This window comes from Drosophila willistoni (genome assembly GCF_018902025.1).
Source record: "Drosophila willistoni isolate 14030-0811.24 chromosome XL unlocalized genomic scaffold, UCI_dwil_1.1 Seg141, whole genome shotgun sequence".
Lineage (NCBI taxonomy): Eukaryota > Metazoa > Arthropoda > Insecta > Diptera > Drosophilidae > Drosophila > Drosophila willistoni.
Window position 1 is genome coordinate 13,917,016 of NW_025814052.1, and position 22,927 is coordinate 13,939,942.

The 22,927-nt window shown below is 41.8% G+C and overlaps 7 protein-coding genes across 8 annotated transcripts in view; 1 reads left to right on the forward strand and 6 right to left on the reverse strand.

The window, feature by feature from the left end:
* The window catches only part of LOC6641207 (flotillin-2), an 86,764-nt gene extending 64,133 nt beyond the window's left edge, over positions 1-22,631 (forward strand). Inside the window, exons 3-8 of one of the 2 annotated variants that reach the window (XM_023175318.2) lie at positions 15,484-15,671; positions 16,808-16,846; positions 17,881-17,989; positions 21,453-22,020; positions 22,101-22,284; positions 22,345-22,631. In XM_023175318.2, the coding sequence (XP_023031086.1) occupies positions 15,484-15,671; positions 16,808-16,846; positions 17,881-17,989; positions 21,453-22,020; positions 22,101-22,284; positions 22,345-22,524 (1,268 nt within the window). In that variant the 3' untranslated portion in view covers positions 22,525-22,631. The remainder of the gene's footprint in view (positions 1-15,483; positions 15,672-16,807; positions 16,847-17,880; positions 17,990-21,452; positions 22,021-22,100; positions 22,285-22,344) is intronic. The other variant, XM_002064311.4, reaches the window with a different exon arrangement.
* On the reverse strand, positions 673-2,922 carry LOC6641387 (glucose dehydrogenase [FAD, quinone]). The gene is made up of 2 exons (XM_002064320.4): positions 2,605-2,922; positions 673-2,540 (listed from the first exon to the last, which is right to left on the reverse strand). Exons 1-2 carry the CDS (start codon positions 2,920-2,922, stop codon positions 936-938), a joined length of 1,923 nt encoding a protein of 640 aa, XP_002064356.1. The 3' UTR covers positions 673-935.
* LOC6641388 lies at positions 3,947-4,509 on the reverse strand. The gene is made up of 2 exons (XM_002064321.3): positions 4,211-4,509; positions 3,947-4,151 (listed from the first exon to the last, which is right to left on the reverse strand). Exons 1-2 carry the CDS (start codon positions 4,359-4,361, stop codon positions 4,036-4,038), a joined length of 267 nt encoding a protein of 88 aa, XP_002064357.1. The 5' UTR covers positions 4,362-4,509; the 3' UTR covers positions 3,947-4,035.
* LOC6641389 (glucose dehydrogenase [FAD, quinone]) lies at positions 5,757-7,765 on the reverse strand. The gene has a single exon (XM_002064322.4). The coding sequence runs from the start codon at positions 7,726-7,728 to the stop codon at positions 5,824-5,826; it is 1,905 nt and encodes a 634-aa protein (XP_002064358.1). The 5' UTR covers positions 7,729-7,765; the 3' UTR covers positions 5,757-5,823.
* LOC6641390 (glucose dehydrogenase [FAD, quinone]) lies at positions 8,446-10,534 on the reverse strand. Its single transcript, XM_002064323.4, has one exon. It carries the CDS (start codon positions 10,532-10,534, stop codon positions 8,621-8,623), a length of 1,914 nt encoding a protein of 637 aa, XP_002064359.1. The 3' UTR covers positions 8,446-8,620.
* On the reverse strand, positions 10,986-13,115 carry LOC6641391 (glucose dehydrogenase [FAD, quinone]). Its single transcript, XM_002064324.3, has 2 exons — positions 12,651-13,115; positions 10,986-12,586 (listed from the first exon to the last, which is right to left on the reverse strand). The coding sequence occupies exons 1-2, from the start codon at positions 13,030-13,032 to the stop codon at positions 11,088-11,090; spliced, it is 1,881 nt and encodes a 626-aa protein (XP_002064360.1). The 5' UTR covers positions 13,033-13,115; the 3' UTR covers positions 10,986-11,087.
* LOC6641239 lies at positions 18,824-20,298 on the reverse strand. The gene has a single exon (XM_002064325.4). It carries the CDS (start codon positions 20,181-20,183, stop codon positions 18,996-18,998), a length of 1,188 nt encoding a protein of 395 aa, XP_002064361.1. The 5' UTR covers positions 20,184-20,298; the 3' UTR covers positions 18,824-18,995.
* Positions 22,632-22,927: the final 296 nt, after the last annotated feature.

Here is a 22,927-nt window from a genome sequence, read left to right on the forward strand (position 1 = left end):
CCTCTGATAAATATACAGAAAATTGTTTTTCGACAACACTTTATCTATCTATCTTTATATACCCACTAACTATGTATGTATATACGCTCAACGGGGCCCCATTATGATTGGGCCTTCTCAATGCCGGTTAACCCTGAAAGTGGCAACCAAGAGGCGGCGATTGCATATCATTTTGTTTCTTCAAGTACTTCTAGTTGCCCTTATCTCATGGTCCCACTACTCTATGAATCAAAAAATTTGGAAATGCCATTGCAATATTAAGTTTAGTGGAAAGTTTGCCAGGCATCCCACAAATGTAGATAAGGTAGATGTATTCTTGATTAGCAGGTGTAGACCAATTAACAACCTAATGGAATGACTACACATATAAAAGGACTAATCTATCGAGAATACAATTGTGCCATTTTATTTTCAAGTCGTTGTGGCTATTAGTAATTGCCAATAATCTGAATAAAAACAGAAAGTTCTAAAGCGTATATAAACTTCCGCATAGCCAAAGTTTTAGTTTGATTAACCAAAAGATAACCAAGGGGATTTTTATTTCAAGCAAATCTGAAGACATTGGAACTGGTTCGATTTAAACGATGTTTAATTTTAAGTAATTGCACTAAATGTCAAAATTTAAAACTCAATCAAAACTGAATTTCATAGAATGTGAAAATTCTTCTTTGTTTATTTGTTTGCCACTTATTTATTTAACATCTAGAATGTTTCCTTTTATCATTCAGTTGCCTTTTTGCATATAAAATTACTGTAACATTTTTCCATTTTATCATATGGGGAATAACAATTGATTGGTGCGAAATCAATGACAGAGAGAAAGAGAAATCAAGAGAGACAACTTGTTGACATCTCGACCTTCCCATAATTGTGTGGGCACATTTCATGACTTAACTAAATAATGTGTTATTAACTAGCAATGTGTTTAAGAATGATTACAATGCATCGTCGTGGACGTGCTCCTTAAGATTGCTTCTCCGATCATGCCAATCCTGTTTAATGAAGTGCGCCGCCCGTTCGCCAATCATGACAGTGGCCGCATTCGTATTGGCACTGACGACGGCGGGCATAATGCTGGCATCGGCCACTCGCAAGTTGCTGATGCCATACAGATTGAGTCGCGGATCGACACAGGCCTGCTCATCCGTGTCGGCGCCCATTTTCACAGTTCCCGACTGATGGTAACAGGTGACAGTGAAGTATTTGGCATAGCACTTCCAATAGTCATCACTGTAAATGGGATGAAGATCGCACTCTGGAATCGGGATGTGAGCCAATTCGGCTCGATGTTGGCGATATGCTCGAGTTCCAACCAAAGCCTCCATGTGGCGTATGCCACGTAGCACTGTGCTCACATCATTCGGCTTGGTCAGATAGTTGCTGACCAATCGGGGGGCATCCAAGTGATTTGCTGAACGTAGAGTAAGTTGGCCCGTGGACTCGGGATGGGATAGCAGAACAAATATGCACATCAAATGTGCGTCCTGGAGTAGGCCATGCAAATGCTTGGTGTATTGCTCCTGAAAGGACAGACCGTGGGCAAACATTTCGAGGGCATCGTGACGTCCACGTGGGAAGAACAGATGATGGTATTCAATATCCGGATAAGGACTGCCATTCGTCCGGTTGGTATTGACGAAACCCACCAATGAGGCGGTGCCATGGGAGGCCAGTGGACCAGTACGATGCATCACATAAGCATAGATGCTATCCAGGATCTCCTGTTGGGTAACAGCTGTTGACAGATGTCCTTCGTCGAGTCGCAAGAAGAGTGGGATAACCAAATGATCTTGCAGGTTAGACCCAACGCCGGGTATTTCGCGTACAATCGGTATATCAAGCTCCGTCAAATGCTGACGTGGCCCAATGCCAGAGCGTAGGAGAAGCGCAGGCGAATCGATAGCTCCAGCCGACAACACAGCCTCCTTGCTGACCTTTACCCGCTGGCTGGGGCCGCCGCGGCGCTCGAAGCTTATCTCGACCAAACGTTGACCCGCCGAATCGAAATGTAATTTGGTGACCTTGGCATTCTTAATCACATGCAAATTAGAACGACCGGCCACACGTCCCAAATGCCCCTTGCCGGGACTCATGCGTTGTCCTCGCTGCACAGTGCCCAAGACATTGCTATAGCCCGTCTCGGAGCCCTCTTGGAATGCTGTTACAGTCGGAATGCCGAGCTCCTTGCCACCTTTTTTGATCATTTCCTGTATATCAATGTCATGCTGTTCGAATGGATTCAGTGTTATATATCCCTGAGGATGACTGGCATTGCCCACGGGGCGCACTGATAGCTCAAAGAATGGCAACACATCATCATAGCTCCAGCCGGTGTTACCCAGTGAGGCCCAGCCATCGAAATCACGACGATTGCCACGCACATAGAGCATGGCATTGACGCCGCCAGTGCCTCCAATCATGCGTCCACGTGGCCAATAGCATCTGCCATCCCGTAAACCCTTGCTGGCCGTCTCACTCGGTTCCGTAAAGTAGTTGTACATGAATTTGCTATGTTGCAGGCCAAAGAACAATGCGGGCAACTAAAATGGGCAAACAGAAAAGAAAATTTTATCTAAAACTCTCTCTTTTGACTCGTTGACTAACCTCTGATTCCACTGGCGGATCACTGCCAGCTTCTAAGACCAATACACGCCATTGGGGATTCTCACTTAGGCGACTGGCCACCACTGAGCCAGCTGAACCCGCTCCAATGATGACAAAATCATACGGTTTGCTTAGATCACCCTCATACTCGGGTGGCCAATAGGACGACGGAGACACTTGACATTGGGCTGCTAGTAGAGCTTGCAGCAGCATGGCAATCATCTCACTCCAAATGCCAATTCCTGGGGCACTGCATGTGGCACCAACTTCGGCAGCAAGGCTGCTAGTATTTGGATATAACACCGTCTCCGGCAGCATCTTGCTGGGATTTGAGACACAAGCAGCATTTGGAAATCGTCTTTATATGCGTTACGTAGTGAGCGATAAGCAGCAGTTATCAGTTGAAAAGCCTCCCACATCACAACCCTCCCGCCCGCCCTTCTTCAACACTTGTACGTCCCTGTGTGTTTGTTGACTTTACATGCACAGACACAACAATAACAACAACAACAAGCGCACGAGATGCGTCACTTACGGCACGTGCCAAAAAGGAACTGAACCCCAGTAAATCCAATACGATACAATCCGATTATTGTTGAGTCACGATTACGATCTCGATCTTATATACCGAAAATCTGTTCATTTTCGTAAATGGTTAAACGCCTTCAACTCTCATTCAATCATTCGCTCTTGGCGTGCAATTTAATGGTGCAATATAAATAGTCTACACATTTATTTAACAACAAAAGGTATGAGATTATAGTGTAAAGTGGGTGTTAACCTGGCTATTTAGAATATACATACATATTGAATGGATGAACGCCTCATTGAAACCAAACTTCATTCAACCATTCAATTCCTAGCATGCAAAATGGTCATCACATTGAAAATGTTTAAGGAAAATATAGTTTAAACAGATTTTTAGGATAAATACATTCGTTAGAGACAAATTAATACCCATTAAGCTAGATTAATGTAAGGTTTATCTAAGAAAAAACAGTAATAATAACTTTTCTCACTCCACTGAACCTAGGACAACAATGATTTAGCAGTTCCTCGTTTCATACAATTGACAATTGTAAATAGTATATACATATATATATATATATATTGATCTTCATAGTCATTGTTTGTGATTATCTATAGTTCAATTCAGGCTTTCAGAGAGAGAGAGAGAGAGAGAGAGGGGAGAGAGCGAGTGAGCAAGAGGAAAGAAAAGAACTCTGTCGGCATGATTACATGGGTTTTTTTTATCGCTTTTCCATTGAATATACATTTTATATTTATAAAAATTTAATTAAAAAAAAAACCACAAAAACAAAATAAAATTATAAAACACACACTCACATAACAACAACAACAACAACGACAAGAAATATGAACTCAACTCAAGTGAACTTCAGGCACTTCTTCTTCTTCTTCATCTGCTTCTCATAGACCGCTATTCATGGCATTGCGTACAAATTGAACCGGGGCAGGGGGCACGGCATTGGCAGCAGCGGCAATTAAATTTGTCACAGGCACCAAATTGAGGCCAGCACTTAGATCTGCACACACACATACAAGTATATAGTAGTAGTAGTAGTGGTAGGAATTAGAGTTTTACCTGAAGGATCACTTAGCTCTGGCCCAGACACAGCCGATGGTGTTTCCTCTAGCTCCAGAAACTCTTGGGCCACAATCAGATGGGCGGCACTCAATACTGTTAGGAGCAGTGCCACCATAAGAAGTAGAGGATGGTGTTTGGAGAGCGTCATTATGTCAAGACTGGACAATGTGTACTGACTATGTGAACCGTTGTGAAAAATCTCGAAAACCTTTATGTTTTCTTGTTGAAAACTGGTCAAACTCGTAACTCGTAACTCGCAACTCGACGACGCGTTTAACAACGACGTTTGCCATTTGGTTCAGCGCCCCGCCAAACTGATCGCTCATAAATTATTGCAAATTGCCAGCAAGCCATTCGCTGTCAATGTCGTCAGAATGCGCTTGGGAAATGTTTCAAGTTTGTGTGTGTTCCTTTTTTGTTTTCAGAAAAGAATTTCAAATTGCAATCTAAAATACAACAGCAGCAGAAAAACAAAAACAATAACAAAACTTAAATGTTTATATTTACATTTTGCACTCGAAAGGGCACAATCACATTAAGTGCATTGTTGTTCATCAAATTCTCAGGCGTATCAGTAATTTGAATGTTTAGCTGCTATAAATAACTAATGCTTATCACTTAAATTCGCATTATTTTCACATATTTTAATTGCAAATTAAAATGAAATAAAAACGAAAGTTTTAATGCTAATCATCATAATCATTTAGCATATAATGTATATAATATTTTAAATGTGAAACTCAATCAAACAAATCTTGGAATCTTATGAAATGAAAAGGTATATAAAAGTTAAGATTTTTTGAACTAGATGTGAGATTCTCCATCAAAATAATCGTATTGGATCAATTGCTCTAGGCTGGCTATTTATTTGAGTTGAATAAAAAATTGTAAGATCAGAGAGTGATTTCAAAAATTAATATAACATGTAAGAGTATTGATAACGATTAGGCTAATAAAATACTTATTGCTCAATAGTCTGGCTAGTTTTTTTATATAAAGATTATGCCTACATTCAGAATAAATTTGAATTTAACCAAAGTAAGTCATAAAAATTAGAAAAATCAATAGACTTTAAATTTTACAACAGTTTAAGCCAAGTTATGCAATCAAGTCTATAAGTTAAATATTCTTTTGGTTAATATAACGTTGTAATTTAATGTCCAGCCAATTCTACGCCCATGAATGAATGGAAAATAATGTTGAGGGGTTTGAGACAAGAAGTGAGCGTTCTCCATGTACAATTTGTATTTTTGTTCTCCATACGTGGCCTTTTGTTCAGCGATATCTTTATTATGGCTGTAATTTGTTGTTTAATTCATGGTTAAATATCTAAAAATCTTTTTACTGAATACATTTATGTATGTATGTGTGGTTGAGAGGAAACAAAAAACAAAAACAAATTAACACAATTGTGCAAACATAAACCTGCAAGCCAAGTTAATTGTTATTTGTTGTACCTGAATAAAAGGTGTTTTCTCATAATTATCTCTCTCTCATTTGTTTTAAGGATTTTCTGCCCAGAGAAATAATACAAATAGACAGCTTTAGTTTTATTTTGGGTATTATTTATTTAGGCAGGTTATTTTGGTGTGTGGATTTTGAAAAATATTCTATGACCAGCCACCATTTGGATAGTGAAGCCAATCCTCTTTAATGATATCGGCACCCCTCTCGGCCAGCATTAGAGTGGGGGCATTGGTGTTGCCAGTGGGAATTGTAGGCATAATGCTGGCATCTATCACTCGCAGGTTTCGAAGACCACGCACTCGTAGACGCGGATCGACCACTCCGGACGGATCGTGATCGGGTGCCATTTTGCATGTACCCACTGGATGATAGATCGTCTGTGAGTAGTAACGGGCAATGCACTCCCAGAAGGCATCACTGAGATACTCCACCTCTGGGCAATTGCGCCACTCATAGATATTCAGGGTGGCATTGAGGGCCTGCATGACCGGAGTCTGGGTCAGACGATGGGCCAGCTTAAGGCCCTCCACCATTATGGCCATGTCGTGAGGATCATCATAGTAGTTGGCATGGATGCGGGGATGGATTCGTGGGTCTGGTGATTGCAATTGTACATACCCTCTGGATCGTGGACGCATCAGCAGTGGAGCAATGACAAACGAATCTTGATAGATCAGTGGCTCAAAAGTTTCAGCGAAATTGTCCAAAGTGATGGCGGCTCCACGACGTCCGATCATGCCTCCATCAGCACCATAGCCATAGCTGCCCATAAATAACTGAACATCGGGCCAATCCAGCTGGGGATTCTGATAGCGAGTGCTGGCGAAACCCATGACCTCGCTCACGGGCATGGCATAGAAGAAACTATCGCGGCCTTGTAGGAATGCTCGCACAGATTCAGCATTCAGCATTTCGGGTACAATGAAAGACAAGTGTTGGCCTGGCTGATGACTATCGAAGGTATAGATGGCTCCCGAGGTTGATATATGATCCTGCAGATTGCCACCCACTCCGGGCAAATGTTGTATAACTGGAATGCCCAAGGGTTCAAGCTGTTCCCGTGGCCCCACACCGCTTACCATTAGCAGTTGGGGGCTAGCCAAGGAGCCAGCCGAGAGAATGACTTCTCTGTCGGCTCTCACCTGATATTTGAGTAGATTGTATTCAAATTTAACGCCGATAGTTCGTCTCGTCTGTGGATCAATAATGAGACGCTCCACAAATGCCTTGAGAACAATATCGAGATTCGGTCTCTGCCAGCTGCGTCGCATGTAGCCCTTATTGGCACTGCAACGCAAACCATCGCGCAGGGTGCCGTGGGGTGGGGCAAAACCCGTCTGAGTGCGTCCATTGAAGTCTCCATCGGGATGCTGTAGGCCCAATTCACGGGCCGACTGCATGAATATGTTCAAGAGCGGAGAGGGGAATCGATAGCGTTCCACTGAAATGGGGCCGCCATGGCCATGATAGGGATTATGCTCGTAGCCTGGCACTCGGTTATCTTCGGTCTTGCGGAAATAATGTAAGACATTGTTATACTCCCATCCCGGATTGCCCAGCTCTGCCCAGTGATCATAGTCCCGCCGATTGCCACGCACATACATCATGGCATTGATGGAACTGCAGCCGCCAAGTACCTTACCCCTGGGCCAGAAGCAACGTTGATCCTCCATGGCCAGACAGTAGCGATCCGATGGCTCTGTCGAGTATTTCCAATCCCAGGGACTGCGCTGAAACACCGGATACATCTGGGGCAAATCAATCAGCACTGGCTCATCGCCGCCGGCCTCCAAAAGCAAAACGCTCCACTCTGGATTCTCCGATAGGCGAGCGGCGAGCACACACCCCGCCGAACCACCGCCAACCACAATGAAGTCATAACTCTGTCTTAGATTCTCAATATGTATTGAACGCACGCGATGCTCCTCATCCACAATGTCTTGTCTATCGTTTTGAATGCCCGAATTGAGCATCAGAATGACCATGGCGGACGGTCCCAAGGTGAGCAGGAACCGCCACATGGTCACAAATGTATTGACTGCAGTCATGGTAATCAATCGACTGAAGTTCAGAAATGGCCAAAAGTGTATTAACTAAACTCAAACTCTGCTGATCGGGCAAATCTTTCTCCAGCCAGTCTGTAATGACCACAAAAAAATCGCTGAAAATGCAGTCGCAATGGGCCGCGCAGTTTCGATTTACACTGGGCCAAAGCACTCAAGTCAAGTCTTTTGTCGCAATTACAAAAGTAATCTGATAATAGACCTAATTACACCTGCTACATTTAATTGTCATATTTTTAATTTCATAATGGAATAAAATAAGGCAAATGACTTGAGCAAAACAAAACACGTAAAATTATTTAACAAAAAGAAAACTTTTGCCGCTGATAAGCCAATGTACGGTGTGTATGCGTGTGTGTGTGTGTGTGATGGTTGTTTGTCTGTATCATATCACAAAAATTCCCATACAGATGTTAATTTATATACGCATATATAAATAGTATATAGTGTGTATATATATGTAGATAACACAAATGTTATAAAATCAATTTGAGCTTAGCACTTTTCTTCACTTTTACTTTTACTTTGCATTTGATATGAAAAAGAGCTTAGGCCCTAGGGACTTTGTTTATACCCTACCTTTAGCTATAGGATTATGGCTTTGCGAAGAGATCTCTCATTTTATTCCCATTTGGTTAGCTTAGGTGAGGTAATTATGTTTGTACGGATTGGCCAACCGTTTTAATGACTCTAAAATTTAAATAGCCGCTAAATTGTGTGTTTAATTATAGTATATCTTGGTTATATCTTATCCCAAACATTTGCTAAAAGGTGCATTTAGATAAGACTTGTTTATTTTGTTTCGGGCCAGAACCAAGATAGTTAATTTTAAAATGGCATTGCCTACTTTTGGGCATACAATGTTTAGCTTTATTTCTTATGGCAAATCTTGATCCTCTTGTATCATACTGGCTGCCTGTTCTGCAATCATCATAGTTGGTCCATTTGTATTGCCCGCCGTGATATCTGGCATTATGCTGGCATCAGCCACCCTTAATCCTCGAATGCCCCGCACCCGTAATCTGGAATCGACCACACCACGAGAATCATCATCCGCAGCCATGCGACAGGTGCCAACCGCATGCCAACTTCCTATATAGAAATACCGTATATAGCATAACCAATAGTCATTCGAATCGGGGGCCAATTGATCACATTCCGCCAAAGGAGGCAGCCAGAGTTTCAGTCCACAGCGGCGAAACGAACGTGTCTTACTCAATTTCTGGATATAGCGCACAAAACGCAATAACGTATCACGATCTTCCTGTGCTTGGCCATAGTTGTTGAGAATTCGAGGCATACTCGAGGAGTTGGAGTTCCGTAGGAGGACAGTACCACGTGATTTGGGCAAGAGCAAGGAACCCATTATTTGAAGAAGATCCGTTTCCTTAAGAACCGTTTGCTGGGCCTCAATGAGATCCGGCTCAAAGCCCAAATAGCCAAAGCTACCACTACCACCGCGAGCCATGAAAGTGTGGGCAACGATATGGATATCGGGCTGGATGAAGCTACTTTGCGGGGAGCTGGAATTGATGAAGCCCATCATGGAGAATCCTGAGGCCAAACTTCCACTCTGCCCATCCAGCAGATATTGGGCCAATGAGAATGGGGCATATGGATTACTTATGGCCAAGCTGCTGCTATTGATGGCACACTGATTCGAGTCGCTGAAACGTAAATAAAGAGGCAACATGCCATGGTCATGAAGATTTTCACCCACTGGCAAATCCTTCTGCGGTTTTATGCCCACTTCTTTCAGATGAGCGCTTGGCCCGATGCCAGATAAGAGAAGAAGCTTTGCCGAGTTAATTGTCCCAGCACTGACAACGACTTCACGGCGTGCCCAAGCTGTAAGGTTTGAACCACTCAGAGAGTAACTGATGCCTGTCGCCAGACTAGCCTCCTTATTGAGCAACACTCGCTGGGCCTGGGCCCCACGAAGGACATGTAAATTCTTCCGCTTCGACACGTTTTCATTGGCCAAATAGAGACGTGCGCTACTCGCCCGTCTTCCCTCGTTAATGGTCACAGGCACGTGATGAGTATAGCCAAAGCTAGAGCCTGCTACAAGTGGTTGCTTCATGCGCGGCACTCCCATTTCGGCTGCTGCAGCATAGACCATAGTGGATATCTTCTCGGTTAACTTGTCCAAGGGGAAATACGTCAACTTAAGTTCGGCCAGCAATTTTCGATAGACCATACGTACGCGAGGCCAATTCCATTCGGTTAGCTTGAGATCGGCATACCAATGCTGGAAATTATGTTCACTTCCTGGTACAAAGAAGTTACCATTAATGGCTCCCGTGCCGCCCATCATTCGTCCATGCCACCAGCAGCAGCCATGAGGCGCTTCCATTGCCTGGCAGCAATTCGAATTCGGTTCTGCCTCATCCAAGTACATATATCTCTCATCCTTATGCAGTGTGGGACTCAGATTGAAGATCTCCGACTCCAAGGGTGGCAGTTCCCCTGCCTCCACAAGTAGCACACTGACATTGGCCCGTTCACTGAGACGACTTGCCACTATAGATCCCGCACTGCCAGCTCCAATGACTATGTAATCGTAAGTCTGCTGCGTTGCTGGCACTGCAAAGGGAGGCCAAGCCGCACTATTGACCAGATTGAGGCTAGAGACATTCAGTGCCTCAAGCACCGATTCCAACAGAGCCAAACCCACTCCATTGCTATCCACCGTAAAGAGGTTCGTTCCAGTGTCAGCAGCAGCAGCAGCACTAACAGGGCTCAAAAGACAAAAGCAGAGCCACCAACTCAGAACCAATTGACGGTCCATGTTCAACTGATTTGGCCGTTCTCGAAATTAGCGGGCAATATCGCATTTTACCTGCAATATACATTTTATTTCACTCTAGTTCGTATCTACATTGCAAACAGTTGTATATTTTAAGCGAAAAAAACACAAAGACTAGAAACGCTGTGAACGAACTTCAACTTGGAGTTTGGAGAGAGAGAGAGGGAGAGAGATCAGAGCATTGACGTTGCTTTCGGGAATGAGTAAAGAGAGAGTAAATATTTTTCTCAATTGCATTTGGCTTTCGTTTTCATAGTTTTTAATATTTAAAATAAATTACAGGGGTTCGTTCACTTAACAATAAAATACACATAAAAAAAAAAAACAAAAAAAAGATAGATAAAATGAAATAAGAAGAAAAAAATAAATAGATACAAAAAAAAAAAGAGAAAGAGAGATATACATAGAGTATATATGTAGGTAGATCATTAGGCATTAACACTACAACAAAATACTTCACATACAGACACATTCAAGCATTTCAAACATTCATTAGTCATCACAGTCACTCACATGCACATTCACTTTCACACACTCAGACAATTGTGTTCTTAATCCAAAACTCTTTAATCATATCGCTGCCCTTCTCGGCTATCATAATGACTGGAGCATTTGTGTTGGCCGACACAAGTTTGGGCATAATGCTGGCATCGATGACCCTTAATCCTCGTATGCCATAGACCCTCAGTTTGGCATCGACGACAGCGTCCTTGTCCCAATAGGGACCCATTTTACAGGTGCCCACTGGATGGTAAATGGTCGACGTATAACGCCTGATCATACACTCCCAATAGGCATCGGTGAAGAGAGGCACTTGCTCACAGCCCGGCCAACGTATGTTGGAGAGACGAGAGCCAAAGCGTTGCATTGCCTTGGTGCGTGACAGAGCAACGGCGATTTTGACACCCTCGATTAGGGTCTGCATGTCGAAGTCGTCGCTCAAATAGTTGGGAAAGATGTAGGGATAATCGAAGGGATTGCCACTACGCAGACGAATGCTACCCGAACTGCGAGGTCTCAGCAGCATGGGTATAATGCTCCAGGCATCCCGATTGTTAATGGGCTCGAAAACCGATCGATAGAAGCTATCGGTGAGGCCATGGGCCTTTCTCAGTTGTGAGCCACCATCGGAGTTGGTCGATCCGGAAACGAAATGGAACTCAATGTCGGGCCAATCGAGCGAACTGTTGGCGTATTTCGTATTCACATAGGCCAGACCCTCAACACCGCCGAGAATGGTGAGCGGACCCTGGCCAAATACTGCATACTGCAACACCGTGGACATGGTGTGGAAACGATTCTCCACTATGGAAACTGGCTGATTCACCAGAAACGTTAGGCCACCCAGTCCAATGTGATCTTGAAGGTTCTCGCCCACACTTAACTCCTTGATGAGGGGTATACGATGTTTGGCCAACTCTTTGCGCGGACCCACACCGCTTAGCATTAGCAATTGGGGACTGTTGACTGAACCCCCGGAGAGAACTACTTCCTTGGTGGCCCTCACATGGTACAGCTTCTGATCTTTGACAAACTCCACTCCAAAGGCCAATTTGCTGACTGGATCAATCATAATGCGTGTCACATGCGAATTCATTGAAATATGCAAATTGGGTCTCAGACGGGCTGGTCGCAAAAACGCCTTGGAAGTGGAGCAACGGGAGCCACGTCTTGTAGTGCCTTGGGCTATCATGAATCCGGTCATCTTTTCGCCATTCAAATCACGATTCTCGTAGCCCATTTCCACGCCAGCCTCCACAAAACTAGCCGCCAAGGGAGTGTGAAATGGAGCCTCACCCACCGTCAGATAACCGCCTGTGGCATGATATGGCGTATTGGCCAGATATTGATTGGTATTATCCTCCGATTTCTTGAAATAATAGAGCGCATCACGATACGACCAACTGGGATTCCCAAGAGCCTCCCAATTGTCATAGTCATGTTTGGAGCCGCGCAAGTACAACATGTAATTGAGTACAGAGCTGCCGCCAAGGACCTTGCCACGTGGCCAGTTGCAACGTCCACCCTGCATGGCTAAGAGTGACAATAAAAAGCATTAGTGGATTGAGTTGAGTTTATTTTAGTTTAGTTTACTCACCCAAACACGAGGTACCCGATGGCTCCGTCTTGTATTGCCAATCAACTTTCGATAGCTGCAAATAACCAGCCATCAATGGCACATCCGTTAGTTCAGTCTCATCGCCGCCGGCTTCCAGCAAAAGGACATTCCAATTCTCCACCTCAGTTAGACGATTTGCTACGACGGCACCAGCCGATCCAGCTCCTATCACTATAAAATCATAGTGATCCAATATATCATCGCCGCTGACATCACTGGGCTTGGACTCGGGATCCATTATCTCCTCATACTGAAAATAGGCCACTGCCGCCATTAGCATGGGAATGAACCAACTGTTGCTGGTGGCAGCTGTTACAGCTCCACCAATTGCTGATGCAGCTCCCACAATTGCCGAACTCATGTCTCAAGTTTCAAGTTTGTATTTTCGTGTAGTTTTTGGGGTCTTTCGATCTTGTTGGCGATCATCCAATCCGATCCAGCTGGACGTGCCTGGAAATGATAATTGAGAATGTCGTGAAAAGTTGTATGTACATATTTATAATCGGTTGATTCCACACACACACACACACACAGTCACATCGAAAAGGCTTAGAGCACTTTTCACACTCGAATATTTCAATCACGATCGATTGCCCCGCTTGATTTCGTAACTTGTCTGTATTTGGTTATGCATACATTTTGGCCCACATTTTTTACCATTTTTCACTTGATCTAGCTTGATCTAAATTTAACGAACCCAATTACATACGATTAGGTAGAGATCGGTTGGAATATAAAACATTAACTTGGATCAAAGATTGGAAGTATAAACTATCATTAGATAGTTACTAATCTTGGAGCTAAAAGATGTTTAATGATTTTATGAGAAGAAGGGGAAAGAGTATTTCATTTTCGTTATGTAATATTATATTGTGTGGGGACTCTGTTTTCCCTGTGATTGTATTGTGCACGTGTTTTCTTTCGATTGAGTGGATTTAGTGAAGTGATTGAAAAGCAGCGACGGCATCTCACCTCCCACATAAAAGTGAAATCTTGTTGGAAAACCGAAAACAATGCACCTTTCCTCTCACAATGCAACAACAACAACAATGGAAGCCTCTCTATCAATTACGGCGCGACATGAAAATGTATAATACCAAGCAAAATAAAGTCGGGAAAGGGGTGTGCGGAGAGGCGGGGAAAAACAACATTTCCTGTCGCCAGGTGTGTGATTTTTTTTTGGTTTTGCATAATCTTTGGCCCAAGTCTAAGTTAAAATTGGTAAGAAACGCCTCCTCCTCCTCCTCCTCCTCATCCACCTTTGCCTTTGCTGTCTTCCTAGAGCAGCTTGGCTCTATCTATGCCTCTTGCTGATTGGCAATTACAAACTTGTTGTTGTTGTTGTTGTTGCAAACTGGTTGGAATCTCAAGAGTTGAATGTGCTTTTCGAATGTTGTTGTAGCAGTTGTAGTTGTATTTTGATCAAGTTCAAGGTACAAGCATCGAAAGACTTTGTTGTTATTGTTGGCTTCTTGTATATGCTAGTATGTATGTTAGTTTATGTGTGTGTGTGTGTGTGTGTGTGTAAGTGCCTGTTTTTTTTGTGCGTTTTACTAGCGGTACTCGAGTACATGGGGAATGGAAATGGGCTGCTAAACAGTTTGTTAAATAGCGTTAAAGAGAAATGCATAACAAGCAAACAACAACAACAACAACAGTTACAGTTAAAGTAAATTAAAGTTAAGTAAAGAGTGCTTGTGTGTGTGTGTGTGTGAGTGTGCATGTTCGTACATGCCACCAGCAAAGAGAGACTCTACCACAAAAGCCTATGAATCACTTTCGTTGAGAAAGCTTCATGCATACAGAAACACACACACACACACACACAAGCACAACCGTTTCGTTGTTATTGTTGTTGCTGTTGTCGTTTGTAGGTGGCAAAGTTCTTCTTCTTCTTCTTTTTTTTGGGGGGGAGCCTGATTCTTGCTTGTTGACTTTGATTTCTTTTTGTTGTGGTTGTTGGTGTTGTTGTTTTTTTTTTCTTTCTTTATGTTGGCACACTTTTGGTTTGGCACTTTTTTTTTTTTTAATGGTTGTGGGTTTGGCTCTTGGAATTTTGATCTCTTCTGTTTTGATTATTATTTAGCTTAATATGCCATACTCACTTGTTTAGGAACTTTTGCAAAATTCCAAGAAAAATTTCAACAATGAATTAATGTATCTCTATATTCGTAAGTTCTATCGTTGTTGTTGTTGTTGTTGTCTTTTGCTTTCTTTGAGTACTTTCTTTCTGCGTGTTTCGTGTATTTTAAGCGGCCGCACGCTGCGACGTTCGCTGGCCAACTGAACTGGCCATGAAGAAGAAGTGCTAAAGAAGGAGCCTATCCCCACACCAGATGGTGTCACTCTCTCTCTCTATCTCTCTCTCTTGTTCACTTTACGCTCTCTTTTGTTGGCTCTCTTTGGCTTTGGCGTCGGCGCAACTGCGGGCCCTTTCGAATTGTGACCGTTAGGTTCAAGTTCCCAATAGCCGCGTATAGCAACAATTGCTTCCTGTTTGGCTTGCCAATGACAGACAATTGAACACAACATGATGATCATTGGTAATCATGCATTGACGTGTTTGCCGGCACGTAGACAGCTCTCCCTCTCTCTCTCTCTCACACACACTCACTGGAAAGACAGCGAAATGCTTTCACTCTTACCATATGCTAACCTGGCCAAAAAGCCAAAAAGTCAATAGCAATACATCTAAGCAACACCTACACAAATAGATTTGTGGGTCAAGTGACGTCAGTAATGAGCAATTAACTCCGAATTAGTGTGGCTGCATTTTGCTAAATTTTCTCTCTCTCTCTCTCTCTATTTGCAGGTGGTTGCTGCGGCTCCACGAAAAAGCGTACCATTGTTGGAGGTTGGGCTTGGGCCTGGTGGCTGGTCACAGATGTGCAACGACTCTCCCTCAATGTGATGACATTGAATCCCATGTGCGAGAATGTGGAGACGGCACAGGGTGTGCCATTGACCGTAACGGGTGTTGCGCAATGCAAAATCATGAAGGTACAGTTATCATTTCTAACACCTCTCTCTCTCTCTATGACATTCTCTAGTTTTCCCGTTGAGTTTCACTCATTTGAGTTATGTATGAAAACAATTTACCAATTGAAGCTTGACTCGATTTTGAGTTTTTTGTTTAATGCAAGTTTGTTTGCAAAGATTTCTATATCAAAATTATAACTAATATAACAACATATTTATTATATTCATTATTAGCCTTACAGCATGCAGTTGGTAGCAAAATGTAGAGTTGCTTAAATTATACATATGATTATATCCCTATATATATATATATCAATTAAATATCGTTCCATTTTTAATCCATATTTGGCCTTCTATTTGTTTTTGTATAAACTTTGTTTACAAATTTCTTTATTCGCCCCTCCCTCCTCAAGTAAAATTCTCTTACAAAATCATAATTTGAATTTAGCCTTGCAAACGCCTTAGATCTATCCAATACAAAGTAAGTTTAGATCATATATGTATCATATATGTATACAAACATTCACCCATTTTTGTTTTTTTTTTTTCTCCCGCATTTATTTATTTATCACTTGATTAATAAATGTGCAAATTTGGGTTTTCCTTTTGTTAAGAATCTTTCTTTTTGTTTGATTTCTTTCGGATGTTACTCAATATATCAGAAATATTTCAAATAGTTAGTCTTTCAACATTTTCTTGTATTACTTTTGAATCGATTATTTTAGTTTTGTCTTGATTGTTGTTATTATTTAAATTTTCGAATGTATTTTTTTATGGTAAAAGTAAAACCAATAAATCAAATATATTCACTTAAAGTTGAAAATTCCATTTGGTCACTCGATTTTCATCAAAACTTTAGCCAACACCTGAGCATTAGTTCATTTAATGACATCCCTTGTTCCTAATATTATTAACTAAGTCCTTGGCATTCAATTCACTCACCGGTTATCGGTTTTCCACACAATTTGTGTTGTCCTCATGCAATGCACTCACTTTCTATCACAAATCCCCAAATCTATGGTGAATAATTTGGCGTTTTAAATGATAAAAATTCAAAATTTTTCAATACTTTTATATGTGTTTTATTTTCTTTTTAAATTGCGCCTTTCCCTCCTACATTTCCCCCATACTGAATGATATCAAATTGATTTTTACAGTCATCATCGTATAAGAATAAAGATTATAATAATGACGAGGTACGTTTATTGAGTTTTCCGTTTGCTTTTTGGTTAAATTTGGTTAATTGGCTTTGATTTTCAAAATATTTTTGTTTTGTGTATTTTTGTCTATTCTATTTGGCTTTAGTTAATCATAATGTAATCTTGAATCTTATAATACCATACATACTCACAAACACACACACACACTCACTCACACATACACACAGAGATATTAATTAAAGCACAATTATTATTTGTATTGTTAATTTTTCGCTGCATGCAGAATAATGAAAACACGAACTTGTTAGATAACATTCATTCATTTTATCTATAAGATACATACAAACATTCCTACATACGAAAAAAAAAAAAAAAACAAACAACAAAAACTCTAAACCGTACCATTTTGACATATTTGTGTTCTACTCTTTTTTTCTCTACTTTTTCTCTACTCTACTACCAACAACCACTACACCAAAAAAAAAAACAAAAAAAATCAACTAATTTACCCTGCGATCGTACGACTCCTCGTCTCAACTTCAACCTCGACTCATCATCAAAACTAATCCGCAAAAACCAAAAAAAAAAAAAAAAACTGTAAATGATATATATCAATCAAAATTGAATTCACAACATCATTTGATTGAAATTGCGCCTAAAAATCTGCTCTACTAATGCTACCATTTAACGTTACTGCTATGGTTATATATGTTAACGTTGATCAATGTTTATATCTGTGTGTGTGTGTGTGTGTGTGTGTGTCTGTTTGCGTGTGCGTCTGTGTGTGTGTGTCTCTCTGGTGAATGTGTGTGGGTGTGTGGCTGTGTGTGTTTGTTTGGTTCTGGGTAAAATAAAATAATTAATTTAATCATATATATGTATTTAAATTCAAATAATCATTTTACCCTAACCCAATCGATGATCATATATATGCGCACACACACACACACACACATATACAAAACAACACATACTTATACAATACATATACAATATGCACGCACACACACACACACACACATACACACTTTTGCACACAGATGATGAATGTCTATTATTTTCATCATCAGGCCGACGAACTGTTGGGCACTGCCAGTGAGCAATTTCTGGGCAAGAGTGTTAAAGAGATCAAACAAACAATTCTACAAACTCTAGAAGGTCATTTGCGTGCCATATTGGGTAAGTGACACATCTACTTACATACATATACATACAAACATAACTGTAACTAAAGGTCTTTGAAATACAACAATATCAGTTAGTTTCACGTTAACAAAAAGTATAGCATACTTTTTGATGCCCACACTAAAATAAATATCACAAATCGTTCGAATATCGTGCGGAATTTCTATGCCACGCAGGGCCTCAAAATAAATAAATGAAGTCTAAAATATTTTATTTAACTTTAACTTTAGTTCGGTGTCTTTTTATAGTTTTTAAGCTATTTATATTTTCCAGTTTGAGCTACAAATGCAGTTCGAAATATTTATAGTATATGAATATTTTTGAATACAAAACATATGTGAGTCTAATTTAGACCTCTTTAACTGCAAGTTTGCCCTAAAGTAGAAGGGGATTGCCTTTAGAAATGTTACAAATGATTTTTTGTTATATTAGAAACTTATAAATCTTCAAAGTTCGTTGTTTTTAAAAATGAAGAAAAGTTCAGTGTGTTTAGTTTGATTTCTACATTGATAAGTCTGATTGTGAGTAGTGTATAAAGTTATAAACCTTTCTAAAATGAAGAAATCGTTATTCAAAATGATATAAAGCAAAGCAGGTTTGTTCCAAAGGCAGTTAATAAATTCCTCAAGAAATTCTTTGCTCATTTAACTAGAAATAAATGCTCGTGTGAACAGGTGAATCCTGTTTCACTCGTAAGATAGAAACATTTCTATATTTTTCTCAACCAAAAGTGTCCACAAAATGTGCGAACAAGCACTACTTTCCTATGTTCTGTATCGAGTTCTAGTAAAACAAATGTCTATACTTGTTTTTTTTTGGTTACTGCTGCTCTTATATTTATAATTTCGACCACATTTGCTTTTTAGTTTTGGTTTTTGTCGATGGAGATCTTAGAGCATACAACTTAATTTTGAATAAAACATTTCGTTGACGCAAAGAAAACAAAACAAAGAGCGAAAAGAAACTCTTTTGAACACAAAACTTGAACAAAATCGAGAATTCAGCGTTTGTAATACATATGAGTCTGATCATACATATTGATGGCGTAGTCCAATTGATCGAGTTCTCGTTCGATGGCAGCCTTTCGATTACGTACCCGCAATGTTGGCTCCGATACGGGCATGTGATTATACTCCTCAATCAGTTTGCCGTACTTGTAGTGGGCTTCATTCAAGGCAGCCAGGCGCTCATTTTCCATGTGACTCTGCTGGGAACAACAACAAGGGCCCTCCATGTGTCCTGTGCTAGATGGACTCTTCTGGGGCATGGATGATTCGCCGCCTGCCACAAAACGACGACTAACCTGCGACTTGGCTGTGGATGAAGCCCTCGACTTCCCAGAGACATGAGACTTTAGGGTGGCATTCGACTTGTGCGACTTGTGCGACATATGAGACTTGAGCGTGGCCTGAGACTTGACTGACTCCACGGACTTGATGGTGGCCCGGGATTTGACACTGCACGTTGATCTAACCGTAGCTGCTGATTTGATAGTCTTCAATGAGGCGTTACTGCGAGCACTTAGGGGAGCCTCCTCATCGCCGCCTTCCCCTGCCAAATGTAGAGAGGATTTTTTCGAAATTTTTGATATGTTCGAGCGTTGCGATGCCTTAGATCTCAACGAGTAGACCGATAGGGCATCATCTTCATCATCGCCAGTCTGTTTCGGCACCGCCAACGACGTCGGTGGCTGCTCGACTTGGTCCAATTGTCCTACATGCTGGTGATCACTTTTGGGCAGAGATTTCTTTGCCAAACGCGAATCCCTGATTTCTCCCGTCTGGGATTGGGTCTGGGTTTGTGTTTGCTTGGCCATACGACTGGAATCGCCACCGCCTTGGCGCCCCTTCTCGTCCCCCATTCCCTTTTGCTGCTTGGCCATGTGTCTGGCTGCACGAGTCAATGGACGCACTGGACGCTCCTCCTGATGGAAACCATAGGGCTGGGCCAATCCCGAATGCATCTTACCCGATTCATGTAATGGCACAGAGTTGCGTGTACGTGTGTTAGTACGCTGGCCAAAAGGACGCAGTCCTGAGGAATAGTGCAGCACCACAGGACGCCAGAGATTCACCCGCTTGGCAGCTGCAGCGGCCGTCAGTCGTCCATTGGTCTCCCAGTGGGCCACTTTCTGTTTGTTCTCCTGCAGAAAGTCACGTCCATTACGATTGACGCGATTCAAAGACATTTTTCGTTTGTGTTTCAGGACTTTAGTTGTGGTTTTGTTTTGTTTTTTTTATTTATTTATGTCGAGATGATGAAGTAGTGCTATATGTGTGAACAAATTTATACTGAACTACATTCAGACATATGCCTAAACACGTGAGCTTGAGCTGTATAATTAAATTGTCAGAGGCTACTCTGTGGAATATATTTTGAATACCCATTTTGCAACTAGACTTCATATCTCTAAGTAATTTCGCTTTTCTTATGACCCTTTTTTTTAATGGCATAATAACCAGTATTTGAAATGTTTCTATTCATAATAGTCCATTTTATAGTGGTTTTTGTGTTAACCTTGACAGGCAATTGGCTTTTTTTTATGGGTTAATCAAACTAAACTTGAATTTTGATAGGTTTCTTGATGAGTACATTGAACTAAGTTCTACACAGAATTAATTTCATCTCGTTTCCAAGTGCCCGCTAAGCAATATTACAATGAACAACAATAACTAAACCGACAGTATCTGCCTCTGCCTCTGCCTCTGTCTCTGCCGCTGCTTTTGCCTCTGTCGCAGTGTAGGTCTTGGTGTCAGTTTGTCAGTGTCAGTTGTAAGCTTAACGTCTCACGTTATGGTCGTGTATATATACGTGTACTTAGTAGAATGTCTCGGTTTCTGGGTCTAGTCTAGTCTAGTCGATATCTATATAGACCTTGCGTGTGAAAAATGTCGTGTGTTTCCCATAGATTGTGAGCAATTGTAACCTTGACCTCGCCGCTGCGGGGTGGTGGGGGATGTGAAAGTTTATGTTTTACTTTTATTCAATTATTAATTACAAATCGATCAGATAAGAGTGAAATTCTAGATGGTCTAGTGCAAGTGACGTCAATTGAGAGCGGGCGAGATAAGACTGCGTCAAATGACGTCAAGACTAATAGAAAAAGAAGAAGACACTTTGCGATAAGTGGCCAGACTAAGAAGCAAGTGTTTAACAAGTGCTACCAAAGAAAGAAAGAACCTCGCGAAACTCATTAATTTCTGTAGGGGGGGCTTAGGCAGGCAACAGTTGGCAGCAACGGAATATGTCCGCCGTGTGGATAGGCGCATTTAAGGTGGCCATGATAGTGGGCGTTACCTGTTTGGTGGTCCGTCGGTAAGCAATTGACCAGCTTTTGACCTTGTTTTGTGTGTTTCGGCTATTAATTAATATTGATTAATTTACCTATGTAACTCTGCCCCAGGCATCTATCTGTAAATCGATTGACTCACTCGATTCAATTTCTATTGTCCAACAGGAACGCTTACAGTCGAAGAGGTGTACAAAGACCGAGATCAGTTCGCCGCACTGGTGCGCGAGGTGGCCGCTCCTGATGTCGGACGCATGGGCATCGAGATCCTTTCGTTCACCATTAAGGATGTGTACGATGATGTCCAATACTTGGCCTCGCTGGGCAAGGCCCAGACGGCGGTGGTGAAGCGCGATGCCGATGCCGGTGTGGCCGAGGCCAATCGAGATGCTGGCATTCGGGAGGCCGAGTGCGAGAAGAGTGCCATGGATGTGAAATACTCGACCGACACGAAAATCGAGGATAATACACGCATGTATAAGCTGCAGAAGGCCAATTTCGATCAGGAGATCAATACGGCCAAGGCTGAATCTCAATTGGCCTACGAATTGCAGGCAGCGAAAATACGTCAAAGGATACGTAACGAAGAGATCCAAATCGAGGTGGTGGAGAGGCGTAAGCAGATTGAGATCGAGTCACAGGAAGTGCAGCGTAAGGATCGCGAATTGATGGGCACTGTAAAACTGCCAGCCGAAGCGGAAGCCTATCGTGTCCAGACAATGGCCCAGGGAAAACAGTGAGAGAACACACAGAGAAACAAATCTCTCTCTTTGGCCTAATAATAACATTGTCCTTTCAAACTTAATCTTCCTTCAGGTGTCAGACCATCGAAAGTGCCCGTGCTGAAGCGGAACGCATTAGGAAAATCGGTTCAGCGGAGGCTCATGCCATTGAACTGGTGGGCAAAGCCGAGGCCGAACGTATGCGAATGAAGGCCCATGTCTATAAGCAGTATGGCGATGCAGCAATCATGAATATTGTTCTCGAATCTCTACCCAAGGTGAGTGGATTCATCTATTTAGCCAGGTGGCATCTAATCGTTTCCCTCTTTCCATTCTAGATTGCTGCCGAAGTGGCTGCCCCATTGGCCAAGACCGATGAGATTGTGCTCATTGGTGGCAACGATAATATAACCAATGATGTGACACGTCTGGTGGCTCAATTGCCGCCATCGATTAATGCATTGACTGGTGTCGATTTATCAAAAGTACTATCGAAAATTCCAGGAGCTAAGGCGTGAAATCTACGGACATGGCATGAACAACAACAGCAACAACAACAACAACAACACGAACAAATGGCCACAATGACGATCACGACGTAACATAACCCGTAAAAACGAGAAAGAAAAAGATAGATAGAGATACAAAAAAAAGAAAAAGTAAATGAGCCATAGCTAGACATAGACAGAAAGAGAGATAGAGAGAGAGAGAGAGAGGACGCATTTGTTAGAGCGAGACGCCGAGCGGTAGCATCATCAATCCCCCAAAAAAATATATAGGCAAAATGTACTCCGATATTCAATCAAAAGCAAATTGATAACAATTAACAAATTTAATGCATTTCGCACGCAAAAAACGCATTTTGTGGCCTTTTTCTCGTTTAAGCAGATGAAACCAAAAAAAAGAAAAAACAGAAAACCA

Coding starts and splice junctions, on each gene's coding strand:
- LOC6641387 (XM_002064320.4), bottom strand. CDS start 2,922: ATGCTGCCGGAGACGGTGTTATATCCAAATACTAGCAGCCTTGCTGCC. Junction 2,541..2,604: donor ATCCGCCAGTGGAATCAGAG/GTTAGTCAACGA, acceptor TGCCCATTTTAG/TTGCCCGCATTGTTCTTTGG.
- LOC6641388 (XM_002064321.3), bottom strand. CDS start 4,361: ATGACGCTCTCCAAACACCATCCTCTACTTCTTATGGTGGCACTGCTC. Junction 4,152..4,210: donor AGAGCTAAGTGATCCTTCAG/GTAAAACTCTAA, acceptor GTGTGTGTGCAG/ATCTAAGTGCTGGCCTCAAT.
- LOC6641389 (XM_002064322.4), bottom strand. CDS start 7,728: ATGACTGCAGTCAATACATTTGTGACCATGTGGCGGTTCCTGCTCACC.
- LOC6641390 (XM_002064323.4), bottom strand. CDS start 10,534: ATGGACCGTCAATTGGTTCTGAGTTGGTGGCTCTGCTTTTGTCTTTTG.
- LOC6641391 (XM_002064324.3), bottom strand. CDS start 13,032: ATGAGTTCGGCAATTGTGGGAGCTGCATCAGCAATTGGTGGAGCTGTA. Junction 12,587..12,650: donor ATCGGGTACCTCGTGTTTGG/GTGAGTAAACTA, acceptor TGTCACTCTTAG/CCATGCAGGGTGGACGTTGC.
- LOC6641239 (XM_002064325.4), bottom strand. CDS start 20,183: ATGTCTTTGAATCGCGTCAATCGTAATGGACGTGACTTTCTGCAGGAG.